Source organism: Rhineura floridana, chromosome 18, assembly GCF_030035675.1.
Source record: "Rhineura floridana isolate rRhiFlo1 chromosome 18, rRhiFlo1.hap2, whole genome shotgun sequence".
Lineage (NCBI taxonomy): Eukaryota > Metazoa > Chordata > Lepidosauria > Squamata > Rhineuridae > Rhineura > Rhineura floridana.
Window position 1 is genome coordinate 25,105,903 of NC_084497.1, and position 13,940 is coordinate 25,119,842.

At 44.9% G+C, this 13,940-nt stretch overlaps 1 protein-coding gene across 7 annotated transcripts in view; it reads right to left on the reverse strand.

The window, feature by feature from the left end:
- Positions 1-2,362: 2,362 nt before the first annotated feature.
- The window catches only part of GNB1 (G protein subunit beta 1), a 109,719-nt gene continuing 98,141 nt past the window's right edge, over positions 2,363-13,940 (reverse strand). For 6 of the 7 annotated variants that reach the window (XM_061601992.1, XM_061601990.1, XM_061601986.1 and 3 more), the window contains 4 exons: positions 12,543-12,744; positions 11,805-12,021; positions 6,606-6,725; positions 2,363-4,304 (listed from right to left, as the gene is read on the reverse strand). In XM_061601992.1, coding sequence (XP_061457976.1) covers positions 6,619-6,725; positions 11,805-12,021; positions 12,543-12,744 — 526 coding nt within the window. In that variant the 3' untranslated portion in view covers positions 2,363-4,304; positions 6,606-6,618. Of the gene's footprint in view, positions 4,310-6,605; positions 6,726-11,804; positions 12,022-12,542; positions 12,745-13,940 lie in introns of all 7 variants that reach the window. The other variant, XM_061601987.1, reaches the window with a different exon arrangement.

Consider the following 13,940-nt stretch of genomic DNA (forward strand, 5'->3'; position numbering starts at 1 on the left):
TAATTACACTAGCTCCCCGCTTTATGGCGCTTCGCTAATGCAGCCGTCTCAATTAGATGCAATTAGACTAAAGCCCCACTCATACGTCCGCTTTTATGGTTGTTTTCAGGCGTTGCATGCCGTTCCATTCAATGAGTTCTGCTTTTCAGCGGGTTTCACTTTTCAGCGGGGGTCTGGAACATAACCCGCCGTATGAGTGGGGCCCTACTGTATTAGCACATCTCCCCAAACTACAGTTCCCAGTATTTTTTTGCGGGGGGGGAGGGGAAGAGTCACGACAGTTAAACTAGCAAAGAACTGATGGGTAATATTTATTTATTACATTTATATACCGCCCCATAGCCGAAGCTCTCTGGGTGGTTTACAGCAATTAACTAATTAAATAATTAAAGTAATTAAATAATAGTAAGAATAATAAACGTGTAGCTATACACTCACTCTATTTCCCTAAAAAATCAATTTGGGTTATGTGCGCCCTGACTCCAATCTGCATAAGAACCTAAGGAGAGCCCTGCTGGATCAGGCCAGTGGCCCATCTAGTCCAGCATCCTGTTCTCACAATGGCCAACCAGATGCCCATAGGAAGCCCGCAAGTAAAATTTGAGCACAAGGGCACTCTCCCCTTCCACAGTTTCCAACGACACGTATTCAGAAGCAGGCTGCCTCCAACCATGGAGACAACAGCATAGCCATCCTGGCTAGTAGCCACTGATGGCCCCCTCCTCCATGAATTTGTCTAATCCTCTTTCGAAGTCAGCCAAGTTGGTGGCCATCACAGTCTCCTGTGGAGGCGAATTCCACAGTTTTGATTATGAGCTACATGAAGTATTTCCTTTTGTCTATCCTCAATCTGCCAACATTTGGCTTCACTGAGATCCATAAATTCTTGTTACAAGGAGCAAAACTTTTGTCCTTTCTCCGCACTGCATAATTTAATCCATCTCCATCATGTCCCCTCTTAACTCGCCTTTTCTCTAAAGTGAAAAGCTCCGAATGCTGCAACCTTTCCTAATAGAGGAGTTTCTCCAGCTCCTTGATCATTTTTGGTTGCCCTTTTCTGAACCTTCTCCAACTCCGCAGTATATAGGTGAGGCAACTAGAAATGTACACCATACTCCAAATAAGGTCAGAGTGTGGAGCCCCATGTAGCTTCCAATCCATTAGAGGAAAACCACAGTGTTGAGGACGTAGATCCATGGGGCAACAATTTCATTGGTTGTAGATCAAGTGCAGAAAAGCTCTCATTTAGCTAGCACGTTTTCTTAGCTTCTGCAGGGATTGTAAATGACAATGGGTTGTATCCAACATTAGTCCTCCACAGAGTGGACCCATTGAAATTAACAGGCATAGCTAGTTGAAGTCCATTAATCCCAGTGGGTGTGGCTACAGCCAGAGTTGTACTGTGCACCTATACAGACAAGTGAATTGCATTTAGAATGCAAGATGATGGATAAGTGCGTGTGTGAATGAGAGTACAAGCTGACACGGAAGCATGCTGTAAGAAGCAGTTTGATGGTCTGATATTAGAAGCCCACAGATCTGGCAACTGGAGACAAGCTGACCTACCCTGCCCCCCACTCCAACCTTCTGGCAAGCAGGAATTGCTTACTGTCTCAACATACATTTCCTGGGAGGTGGCCTGTCTCCTTCCATTCATTAAAAAAAAGGGGGCAGTCATACGTTCAAATTGACAGGATTGTTATTGATACATCAGGTTCACTTAAATGCAGTCAAAACCCAAATCATAGTAATTGAAGGCCCGTTTTACCTCCTTATGGAACTCCAATTTCCAATAAGACACATATGCAAAGCCACTGAGCAAGGATCAGTTACTCCTCAATACGTTCTAACTTTTCAGTCTCCCTCCCCAGCCCTTTCCCCTCATCTGTCGCTCCTCAAAGCCAAGCCAAACCTACCAATAATGCTTCCCACTTCGAAATGGCAGGGGGCCTATTTCGGCAAAGCTTTTCTGTTATCCTCATCTCTGTTCGGATGGGGCACCCTATTCCACAAGGGCAACACGCGCACAATAGTTTTAACAAGGTACACAGTACGACACTCATTTTGCGGATCACATCTGAGCAGGTGTCCGAGAAGAACGGTGAGGAGAGCGGGAGGCATTCAATGTTGGCTGCAAGGAACAAAACACTAGTGGCACCAAGGGGAAGGGAAGCAGGTTCCTGCTTTCTCCGAAGGTCTTAGGGGCCCTGGCACCCATCCATCCCAACTGACTCCTGGTGCCAGGCACAGTGAAATATTAAGGTTTTTTTTTCCTTTTTATAAATTAAAAAAGAATACTGGCTTGGAACCACTGCAGCTTCAGCTGTAACTTCGGTGAGGGAAACAAGTGGTCAAAGACAGCTCATCTCAAACTGCTTTATTACATCTTAAATAACAGTACATTTTAATATAGTATCTATCTTGCATCCAGCTTTCTTGAAGTACAGACTTTAAAATTAAATACAAAAGGTGAAGGATACAAGGGGGTGTGGAGAAAGCTCTACTGAGAATAGTTCCATGGGAGGGGTGGATGGAGAATGGGGAAGAGGGGTGTTTCTCTCTCTCTCTCTTTTGAAATGCCAAATCCAAGCCTAACACCACACAATTACAGCACATTTTGTACAGAATGTTGCTGTGGGGACACACACCCTAAAATGGATAAAAGTCATTGCTGCAACAAGGGGAGGGGAAAAAAATTCCCGTACAATGAAAGAGAGGCTCAACATTTGACAAAGCAATTTCCTGCTCAAAAATGGTATTTAACCTTTCTCCCCCCTCCCTTTCATTTTGAAAACACAAAGCCAGAAAAGGTTTCTTGTTAGGAAAAAACAAAAAGCCACCATCACCACCTAATCTGATAAAAAGGGCTACTTGACGACAGGCTATTAGGAATTTAAGAGAGTATTATTCCCCTCGTCCCCACCTCAGAATCAAATCTACAGTGATTGTTTAAACAAGTGTTTTTCTTTCTTTCAAATTAAGAATAGTGATTTATCACACTACTCCAGGATGTGCATAGCTCGGTACTTCTCATAGATTTTTTTAAATGCACAGAGTAGCGACAGTAAATGAGGAGATCAGCAATGGTTACATCTTAAAAAAACAGGTTATTTCTTGAAAGAAAACACATATAAGGACACATCAGTCTCATATGTACGTGAGCATTTCTACAGCATGCGATTCTAAAGAGTAATCCAACCCAATATGGCAAACCAAAACGAATTTTCTCTTTCCATTGTTCTTGTTTAACTCAGAAAGTTTTTAAGATCATTATTTCCAAAAACATTAATTTGTACATTGTTTCATACACAAAGAATTGATGGAACAGCCAAGCGCTGAACAGGTTTCTCTTTCCAGCACCCCCCACCCCCACAGAAAAACCCAAATCCACAAAATCTTGTTTGTTTTGCTGAGATTATGGGGTAGTGTTAGGCTATGAAATGCCCTCTCATTGGGCATTAGAAATCCAAACTATGACAGAATAAAAGAATAACACATTTCGGTGGGGTGGAAAAAACTAGAGTTTGCATTCTGTTACCCATAAAAGGTGAAAGATTTTTTTAAAAAAAACAAACATTCAATACCATGTACAGCGTGTGCTTGGTTATCTTACTGCTTAACATTATCCTATATATGCAATATTTGTGCAACAATTTGTGACACTGAGACAGAAATAATAATAATTATAAAAAAAGAATTCAGGGACTAAATTTACAGCATTAACAACCCCAGAAACATCTGGGTTTGGACTCCCTTGTCTTGTCTCGGCTCAACAATTTACCATAAAAATCAAATTGCATGAAAGAAAATAAAATGGAAAGATGGAAAGTAGATATCAACCCTGCTACAAACACGACTTCAAAGTTTGAAAGTGAGATAAAACAAGGCCCTCCCAGCCCAACTCATAAAGTCAGTATAACCAGATCAATGGGCTGCAATCGTTAAACTACAGTGAAAGTTAAAAGTTGTCTGCTTCACAATGGTTTTGTTTCTCTTGTTTTGTCTGGGCATGCTTACACAAAGAGTGTTTTTTTTTCCTCTTTAGTTTTCTAGACGAAAAGTGGTCCCAAAAGGAATGCACAATTTTACTTCTTTTTGCTATTTTGTATATAACCACAGAAATTCTTCTTTTAAAGATAATTGTGCTCTTCATTTCAGCAGTAGGAGACGTGAAAGATCTTGCCCTTTGGTGGCTGGGTAGGAGGGGAGGCGAAGGGGTGTCCAAGTTAGTATAGTTGGATTGGATACATTATTTTAAATTTTCAACCGTTGGAAAAGTCTTCCAGTCAGCGTGGAGTCCACTGCTATTCTGACACGGAACAAACACAAAAAGTTGAAGTTAATGATTGTCATCAACATCTTCTAATGCTCATGCTTTCCCCTCTCCCCCAATTAATTTTAAGGCAAGCCTGTACCAAGGAAAGACAGTCTGCTTTGAACTTTCTAACTTCTTTCCAGGTAGTAAATCTTTTACCCTATTCATTGCGTATAGTTTCAAGACTGTATGTAATTTGACACAATTCTTTACACTGGAACACTCTCAACCACCAACACAGCATGCTAAGAGAGACTTTCCCCTAACAAGGAAGTTCAATCTGTATTAGCTGCCCCATATTAAACCCTTGCGCGGACGTTAGCCTGCTGCTGCACATAGCTCCCGCACCTGACGGTGTGTGAGAAGGGAGGTAAAAGAAGCCAGTTCAAGGTAATCAGCCTTGCATATATACATGTAAGAGACCTGCCAGATAAGACAAAAGACAGCTAGTCCCGCATTCTGTTTCCCACAGAGCCAAGAGCAGATACCTCTGGGAAGCCCAGAAGTAGGACATCAGTTCAACAGCACTCTCCACTGTACCCTGGAGGTAATATATGGCCATCACAATTTGTAAGCCAATGATAGCCTCATGCTCTGTGAACCACACACCCAAGTCATGCAAGCCCAGAGAGATGGTTAGTCTGCAAGTTAGCACCTGCCGCAGGGATGCCATTAAAACCACCATCCCCCACGACAAATTCTCTCCCTCCTTCTGCCCCCTCTGCCACTGTTGATTTTATGTGGTTGGATTTCCCAGTCCCACTCACTGGCTGTAGCCCAGACATGCCCAATGACAAAGACTGGCTGAAAGGACACACAAGCAGCATGGAGCAAGCATGCAGACATGCATGTATTTTATATCTCAGCCAAGGACCATGACTGGAGACATGACTGGAAACACATGTATCCTTTGCAAGACAAGGGTATGACTCAAGGTTGCTGTCACAAGCAAATGAATCATGGCTCAAAAAGCCTCTGCACACTTGCGGAATTTTCCCTTTTCGAAAAGGTTAGCTTGTAGAGAAGCCATGTGTTAGGGTGCAACTTCTTTTGATACACCTCTGCTCTAGCCACCCTCAGCAGATGCAGGGCACGCTCTATGCGATCTCCTGTCCTCTACAGAAATGAATGGAACCTATGGAGGCCTGCTCTTGAGAAGAAGCCATTCGTTTCCAAGCCCAGACCGAAGCTCAAGACTGTACATAAAAGTAGGAATTGAATTTCCTCAGCTGAAACAAATTACACAAGAGGCATGCTTTATACTCCTCATTTAAGTGGGAAAGGCCTACAGTAATATGGCCAGTCAAAATTAAGCGGTGTTGATTCCCCAGGTCGGCTCTCCTTCTCAGTTACCAATTATTACTTTCAGTGGACTAAGGAACACACACACACCTATTTCTATGTGTTTGGCCCAGAGCTGGGATTAGCACCTGGGCAGCTGCTGGGGCTCCAATGCCCTGGCAAAACCCTTTCCTGGGCCACCAGACAGCTGCATCTAGCCACCACTTCAGTTTCTTACAAGGCCCCCAATATATGGCCATGCCAGGGCATTGTGGGAATGTTTTTATACATTCCATGATGTTTTAACCATTTTACTGTATGCCACAATATTTTTCTTAGGAGATGGTGGTTTATACACACCCCTATAAATAAGTAAAACTATAAACTCACTGGTGAGAAAGCTCTGTTTTTCATGGGATGTATGTGTGTATGAGCAAGCATCCCGGTCGATCCTTAGAGACTCTTTTGAGTATTTTCCTGGGGTGTGTGTCTAATATCTTCATTACTGAGCAGGTAGCAATTTTTCCTGAATGTAGTAATATCTCTCAGACATTCAATGATCGCTAGCTCTTAATCTTCACGTTTGCTCTTTTGATTTTGTAATTATGTATTTATACAGTTGTATATTCTTTAATGGTTGGTTGACCGCAATAAAAAGGTTGCTGCGTATGAGCATGTCGACCCCTCCAAACCACTTTTTTTTTTTTAAAGGTACCGTGGCGCAGAGTGGTAAGCAGCGGTAATGCAGCCAAAAGCTCTGCTCACGGCCGGAGTTCGATTCCAACGGAAGGAGGAAGCTGAATGTCCGGTAAAAGGGGTCGAGGTCCACTCAGCCTTCCATCCATCCGTGGTCGGTAAAATGAGTACCCGGCATATGCTGGGGGTAAAGAAAGGCTGGGGAAGGAACTGGCAATCCCACCCCATATATACGGTCTGCCTTGTAAACGTCGCAAGATGTCACCCTAAGAGTCGAAAACAACTCGCACTACAAGTGCGGGAACACCTTTACCTTTTTACAGACTTTAGTTCCATATCTTGAGGAAGCTATCCCATGATCCTGTTGCCACCGCCATGCCATCATCAGTTACACCTAAGCAACTGACACGGTTATCATGGCCAGCTAGGACACCTAGGAAGTGAAAAGATACAAAAGCATAAACAGTTTCAGATTCTACAGGTTATAACAATCACTGCTATGAGAATTATGCAAAGATATCATCACATAACCAGACTCTGGGCTTCTTCAGCTTTTAAAGTTTTTCTTTGGCAATTGGGAGACGGCAACTCCCAATGGGAGTTATGCAGATATCCCCCATTTTCATCAGATGCACACAACAGCTCCAGTCCCCTTGTGAACGTGACAATGGTTTGTTGCCAACTAAGTTCTACTCATGAGTAGACCCACTGAAATTAGTGCACCTAGGTTAGTCAGTGCAATGGTTAAGGCAGCCTTTCCCAACCAGTGTGCCTCCAGATGTTGTTGGACCACAACTCCCATCAGCCTCAGCCAGCATTGCCAATGGTCAGGAAAGATGGGAGTTGTGGCCCAACAACATCTGGAGGCACACTGGTTGGGAAAGGCTGGGTTAAGGTGTTGGACTATGACTTGGGAGGCCAGGGTTCGAATCCCCACACAGCCATGAAGCTCACTGGGTGACCTTGGGCCAGTCACTGCCTCTCAGCCTCAGAGGAAGGCAATGGTAAACCCCCTCTGAATACTGCATACCATGAAAACCCTATTCATAGGGTCGCCATAAGTCGGGAGCGACTTGAAGGCAGTCCAAGTTAGTCACAGCCATTCATTTCAATAGGTCTAAATGCAACTTAATGTCCCCAGATGTACAAGTGTGTCTGTTAACTTGAGTTAGAAAGCTTTGGACAAGCATCTTCTCTTGCCCATGGAGAGCTGCCCGTGCTGTGAAATTAACGGGAGAGCCTCCTGTACACATGAACTCAATTCTGTGGGCACATCAGAGCTGGTGTGGAGCTTTCAGCTAAAGCAACCCAGTGAACAAATGAGCAAGGTTCCAGCAGGCTGTCACACTAAAGACCCAGGAAACAAAGCTGACTGCACATGGCATAAAAAGGGCAGCTCTGAAGAATATCTTTAAGAAAATCAGCTCAGGCAGCAAGCCTTAGCTAAGCATATGAAGCCACTGTTTTACCAAACTTACGCCAATTTTTAGAAAGCGTGACTATGAACTATAAAATATGCATAGTGCAATGCTTAATATTGCTCATCTCAAAAATCCATTAGAGCTACAACAACATCGAGGAAGCCTCCAATCTGAGTCAGCAGCATCTGAGCTTCAAGCAATAAGAACCCAACACATTCGGAGGTGCAGCCAAAGCCCAGAAACACAGGCGGCCGATGGCATCCTGGAAAATTTATACTGCCGCATAGGAAGAGAGTCCAAATTACATGTCAGGGAGCTATTCTTGTGCAGATGCTGTAAAAATGAAAGGGGTGTCTATGACTAAATGAAGGAGGAATATACAGTATCAGCTGACACAAGTAAGCTAACAAGCCCGCTCAAGAAACCAAAGAAACAGAAGGGATGAATTACTGGAAGGGCTTCCCTGTCATGATGTAGAGCAGTGAGAGTCAGCTTTCTTTTAAATCCAGGTTCTCTTAAGACTTAATCTGCTTCCCTCTCTCTCCAGGCCAGGGATGGGGAACCTGTGGCCCTCCAGATGTTGTGGGACACCAACTCCCCCAGCCCCAGCCAGCAAGGGTAATGGTCAGGAGCGCTGGGAGCTGTATGTGGGGATATCCTTGAAGTTGGTCCGGAGGTTACAGCTGGTGCAGAACGCAGTGGGCAGGTCACTTGCGGGGGCAAAGTAGTGCCAGCGTATAACACCTCCCTTGCAGGATTTGCACTGGTTGCCAATCTCCTACCTGGCCAAGTTCAAGATTTGGGGGCAAACATATAAGGCCCTGTACAGCTACCCCCTGCAGGCTACTGGAGAGAATGTCTTATCCTTTATATGCCCAGTGAAAGCAACACAGGAAGCTGCCTTATACTGATTCAGACCTTCATGCCATCCAGCTCGGTACTGAGTGGCAGAAGCTCTCCAGGATTTTCAGACAGGACGTTTCCCCAGTCCTACCTGGAGATGCCCTGGATTGAACTCAGGATCTTCTGCCTGAGAGGCAGATACTCTACCATGGAGGTACAGCCCTTCCCCGAGCAGGTCACTGTGGGAGAGCTTCTCTTGCAAGTCCCAAAGGGCCCCACAAGCCTGCTCCACAGCAACCCAGAATAGGGCTCTCAGTACAGCTGCTCCTGTTCTGTGGAACAGTACTCATATCAAGATACAGCAGGGCCCCACTCACACAGCCGGTTCTGTTCCAGACCCCTGCCGAAAAGCAGAACGCCGTTAATAAAATGGCGCCCAACGCCCCAAAAATGCCAAAAAAGCAGAACAAGCGCCGTACTCTAACTGAAAGCCGCCGTATTAGTGGAACGCCGAAAAGCAGCGCCCTGCTGTACAACAGGCCCACTCTCTGCACCTTCCAGAAACAATTGAAAACATTTTTGTTCCAATGGGCTTTCCTGGCTAGATGAAGACGTCTCTGCCATGAGTGCCTACTTGGTATCATATTTTTTTTTAAAAAAAAGACATATAGCTGCTGTTATCTGTTTTGTTTTTAACCGGGTTCATAGCTGTTTTATTGTGTCTTGCACATTGCCTTGAGACGCTGTGCGGAAGGCAATGCTGCATCCTCGTTACCACCATCATCCAACATCATCTGGAGGGCTACAGGTTCCCTCCCCCCTTACTCTAAAGGTAAAGGTGTCCCCGCACTTATAGTGCCAGTCGTTTCCGACTCTTAGGGTGACGTCTTGCGACGTTGACTAGGCAGACCGTATAGATGGGGTGGGATGGCCAGTTCCGTCCCCGGCCTTTCTTTACCCCCCAGCGTATGCCGGGTACTCATTTTACCAACCACGGATGGATGGAAGGCTGAGTGGACCTCGACCCCTTTTACCGGAGATTCGACTTCCTCCTTCTGTTGGAATCGAACTCCGGCCGTGAGCAGAGCTTCGGCTGCGTTACCGCCGCTTACCACTCTGCGCCATGAAGGATCTATCTATCTATCTATCTATCTATCTATCTATCTATCTATCTATCTATCTATCTATCTATCTATCTATCTATCTATCTAAAGGTAAAGGTGTCCCCGCACTTGTAGTGCCAGTCGTTTCCGACTCTTAGGGTGACGTCTTGCGACGTTTACTAGGCAGACCGTATAGATGGGGTGGGATTGCCAGTTCCGTCCCCGGCCTTTCTTTACCCCCCAGCGTATGCCGGGTACTCATTTTACCAGCCACGGATGGATGGAAGGCTGAGTGGACCTCGACCCCTTTTACCGGAGATTCGACTTCCTCCTTCTGTTGGAATCGAACTCCGGCCGTGAGCAGAGCTTCGGCTGCGTTGCCGCCGCTTATCACTCTGCGCCACGGAGGATCCTCCCCTTACTCCAGACCTCATAAAAATACTACAGGTCCATCAGTGTTTTTTGTGAATCCTTAGCTCTTCTTCTTATTTGTTCTCTTGTTGGAACAGTAACAAATTGGGCAGATGTCTCAAGACAGACAAGTGCTGGCACCTCAGATAAACAACGGCTCCTCCATCATTAAGTTTTGTAAATGAAAGAAAAAAGTGCCAAGTTAAGTAGATGAACAGTGGGCCTTTTGAACGCAATCTTTAACTTTAAGGGTAAGCACATAAAATAAGATTCTAGGCAGAGAGGGAGTGTTTCGCTGAGCACAGAATTTTAAGTTAATAAAAATCTGCAGCTTACAAATTGTTACTTGAGTATTACTGCTACCTTGAAAATGGAAATGGACTGCCTTCAGGTCGAGCCCGACTCATGGCGACCCTAAGAGGGTTTTCACGGTAAGCGGTATTCAGAGGGGGTTTACCACTGCCTTCCTCTGAGGCTGAGAGGCGGTGACTGGCTCAAGGTCACCCAGTGAGCTTTGTGGCTGTGCGGGGATTCGAACCCTGGCCTCCCGGGTCATAGTCCAACACTCTTAACTACTACACCACACTGGCTCACTGCTACCTTACCAAAACAAAAAACACCCCCCCCCAAACCAAAGTATGAATGCCCAGAGGAATAACAATCAGTAGTAGCACTTTCTATGCAGTATAATTGTCAACTCTTCACCTCAATCAGCAGCAAGAAATACCAACACATTAATAGTACACAGGTGGTCGTCCTTGGGATCTCTAGTGAGCCACTTCCATTTCTTTGGCACATTATGGAACACACCCTTTAATAAAAGAATAGTGGGCAATTCCATCTAAGAGTGCATGGCCAAGAAGAATGTGACCCTTTGCCGCCGCCGCCACCGCCGTCCACTCTCCCAGTGCTGGAGCGCTGCAGCGCTTAACAATTGTGCACTATGAGGTGCTGTACATTTTATTTCCTGAGAGTAAGTCCTTTAAAAGAACGCTTCTCGTCTTCGTGGATGCAGAGTAACTTTAGAAATGTAGAGACTGGTCAGATTCTTTGCTGCGCTCACCCTCCCAGGTCCACAAATGTGGGTCCCCACCCCCTTTTCTGGTCAACACCCCTTCTTTCCTTGCTCCCTTCTACCACTTTAAACAAGTATGCAAGTTAAGCCCACGCATGGAAATGTGTGGGATCAGTCCTAAGTGCTGCATTTGGAAGGAATGTAAAGCTTTAAAAAAATCTGTACCGCAATAAGTGGTCAGCAGTGAACATGGGCTCCAGGTGACTGTTTTGTAGAATTTATTCTCGTATTTTCTTTGGACCATTACCTATCCTGAACAGACAAGTCTACATACAATATGGTTTTATTCAGACACCTGCAGCTGACCTCTGACATGGTGTAGTCCAGCAAGATTTGCACTATATATTTTGCTGGCTGTGCAGCTTGGCTCCCAGGCTCGCTGAACACTGCCATGACTTCTCTAACCTATTGTACACGTGGTTAGCAATCAAATTCCTGGTGTGAGTGTGTTCAACCTAAAATTGGGGAGAGTCAGAGACTGGGGGGGGGTGGATTTAACCGAGCTGCCCCTCCCCACCCCCCATAATCTGAGCATTGTTGTCTATTCTTTCTTCCCCATCTTGCTAATTATTTCATCCTCCTTCATTCAGGCACCATGCCCACAAGCACACTTTCTTCCTCAGTCCCTATTTTTATTCCCAAGAGATCAAAAAGCTTACCTGCTCTGTCTGCTTTGAGCGTGTCCCACACGTTGCAGTTGAAGTCATCATAGCCAGCTAGGAGGAGGCGTCCGCTCTTGGAGAAAGCTACAGAGGTGATGCCACAAATGATATTGTCGTGGGAATAAACCATAAGCTCCTGGTCGGCACGGAGATCAAAGAGCCGGCACGTGGCATCGTCAGAGCCTGTGGCAAAAGCGTTGCCATTTGGGAAGAACTTGAGGGATATAAGAGAAACAAGGATATGTAACACACGGGAAAGATGGCCTAGCCTGCAAGAGGCTTTTCAACAGCAGCTTGGAAGCTGTTGCATGTTCCACCAAGAAGATCTCCATGGTTTTCTAGTATTAGAATAATAGGCAGATAAATGTAAATACTTGGACTGAGTTTCATTTACAGAAGAAATTTAACGTAATAGGAATAAGGCAGGAAGGGGGAACCTTTGGCCCTCCGGGTGTTGCTGAACTACAACTCCCATCAGCCAATGACTAGGGATGACAAGAGTTGTAGTTTAGCAACATTTGGAGGGCCAAAGGTTCCCCACATCAGGAACAGGTAAATATGTACCTTTTTTGATATGGAAATAAGGAATACAATAATTGTTTAGTGACAAATTGTTGTAGAATAGTGTTTTAGGAAATAAAAATACTTTACTAGGAAGATCTCCATACTAACTGCCAGGACCTGCTATGCAGAAGACAACTACGTTCTTCTCCTCCCCTCAAAGGTCTTACTTACACAGATGGCATTGATGTCTGATTCATGGCCGGTGAAGGTTTGCCGGCACATCCCTTCTCGGACATCCCACAGCTTTGCGGAGGCATCGCAGGCGCCGGAGACAAAACACTTAGAATCAGGAGCAAGGGACAGGCTCATGACGTCTCCAGTATGACCAGTAAATGTGGTTGTTTGCTGGCCTGTTTCTATGTCCCAAAGGGCGCTGGCAGAGAAAGGGTTTAAGGAGGACCAAATATGAGAAGGCGATCATCATAGGAAAACAACTTGACATTTATATATAATGCTTTACAGAAGTGGTTCCCAAGCATTTTTTTCCCACCGGCCATTTGAAAGTTATTGGCAGTCTTGGAGGGCCGCTTAATGTTTTTTTCGGTCTGTCGTAGCAATTGTAATGCGCTGTGCTAGATGCTGTACGGATTTTAATTGTATTTCTATTGCTTTCCTTTCTTGTATTACAATTAACATTCCACAGAAATCCAATGGTAATATAATAAAAGATGCAATACAATACAGATAAAAAACAAATATGAATATTTAACGAGGCCATGCCAAGGACCACCTGGATGAAGCTCGTGGACCAGTTTGGGGACCTCTGCTTTCGAACGTTCCAATTTCAAACACAACGTATAAACTCAGCGATCCTTATAAAAATCCAGTAAAGAAAAGCAGCACTAGAAAACAAGATTCTACCTTGCACACGTGTGGGAGAGAGAACAAGCTGAGAGACTGCGACTTGCCCAAGATAGTGACTCATCTAGGCCTTGTTTGCACTGAAGTGGTAAGCCTGCACATGTGGTATATCAGATTGCAAGTGAAAAAATTCCTTCACAAACAAGATCAGCACAGGAGGGAGAAGAACGACGCTTGTTCTTTCGCTGACATGCTCACTTTCTACGTGCAGCGATTTATTTAGTTATTTATGGAAGGACACAGAATTTACCCGAGCTCCCACTTGCAGGCTGAAACGCTACAGTGCAGATACAGGCTGCTCACCTCTGTGAGAGCCAGCCCCAAGTTCATGAGAGGGGCAATACTGCCGTCAAAAACGTCTCAGTCTCATGGACACCGAGGTACACAGACATTCGCAGGTAAAAGCAGAACAGGCTGAGGGGCAAAATGAAGATCTGCAGTTGCTTACAATTAAAACTAACAGTGAATCTGCCGCCTTTGAGACTGAAGTATTTGTCAAGATCCAATGGGGGGGGGGGGAACCACACACAAGACAGTAGACTTTTTCTATATGGGATGCTTGTTTTCTCTGTGGTTGGAGGTCTATTTCTCAAAGGAAAGGGCATGCAGGTAAAAAGATACACATTTGCCTGCATCTGATGAAGTTGACTCCAGTCCACAAAAGTTAATGTGGTAGTGTTTAAGACTTGTTTTATTCCATACACCGAT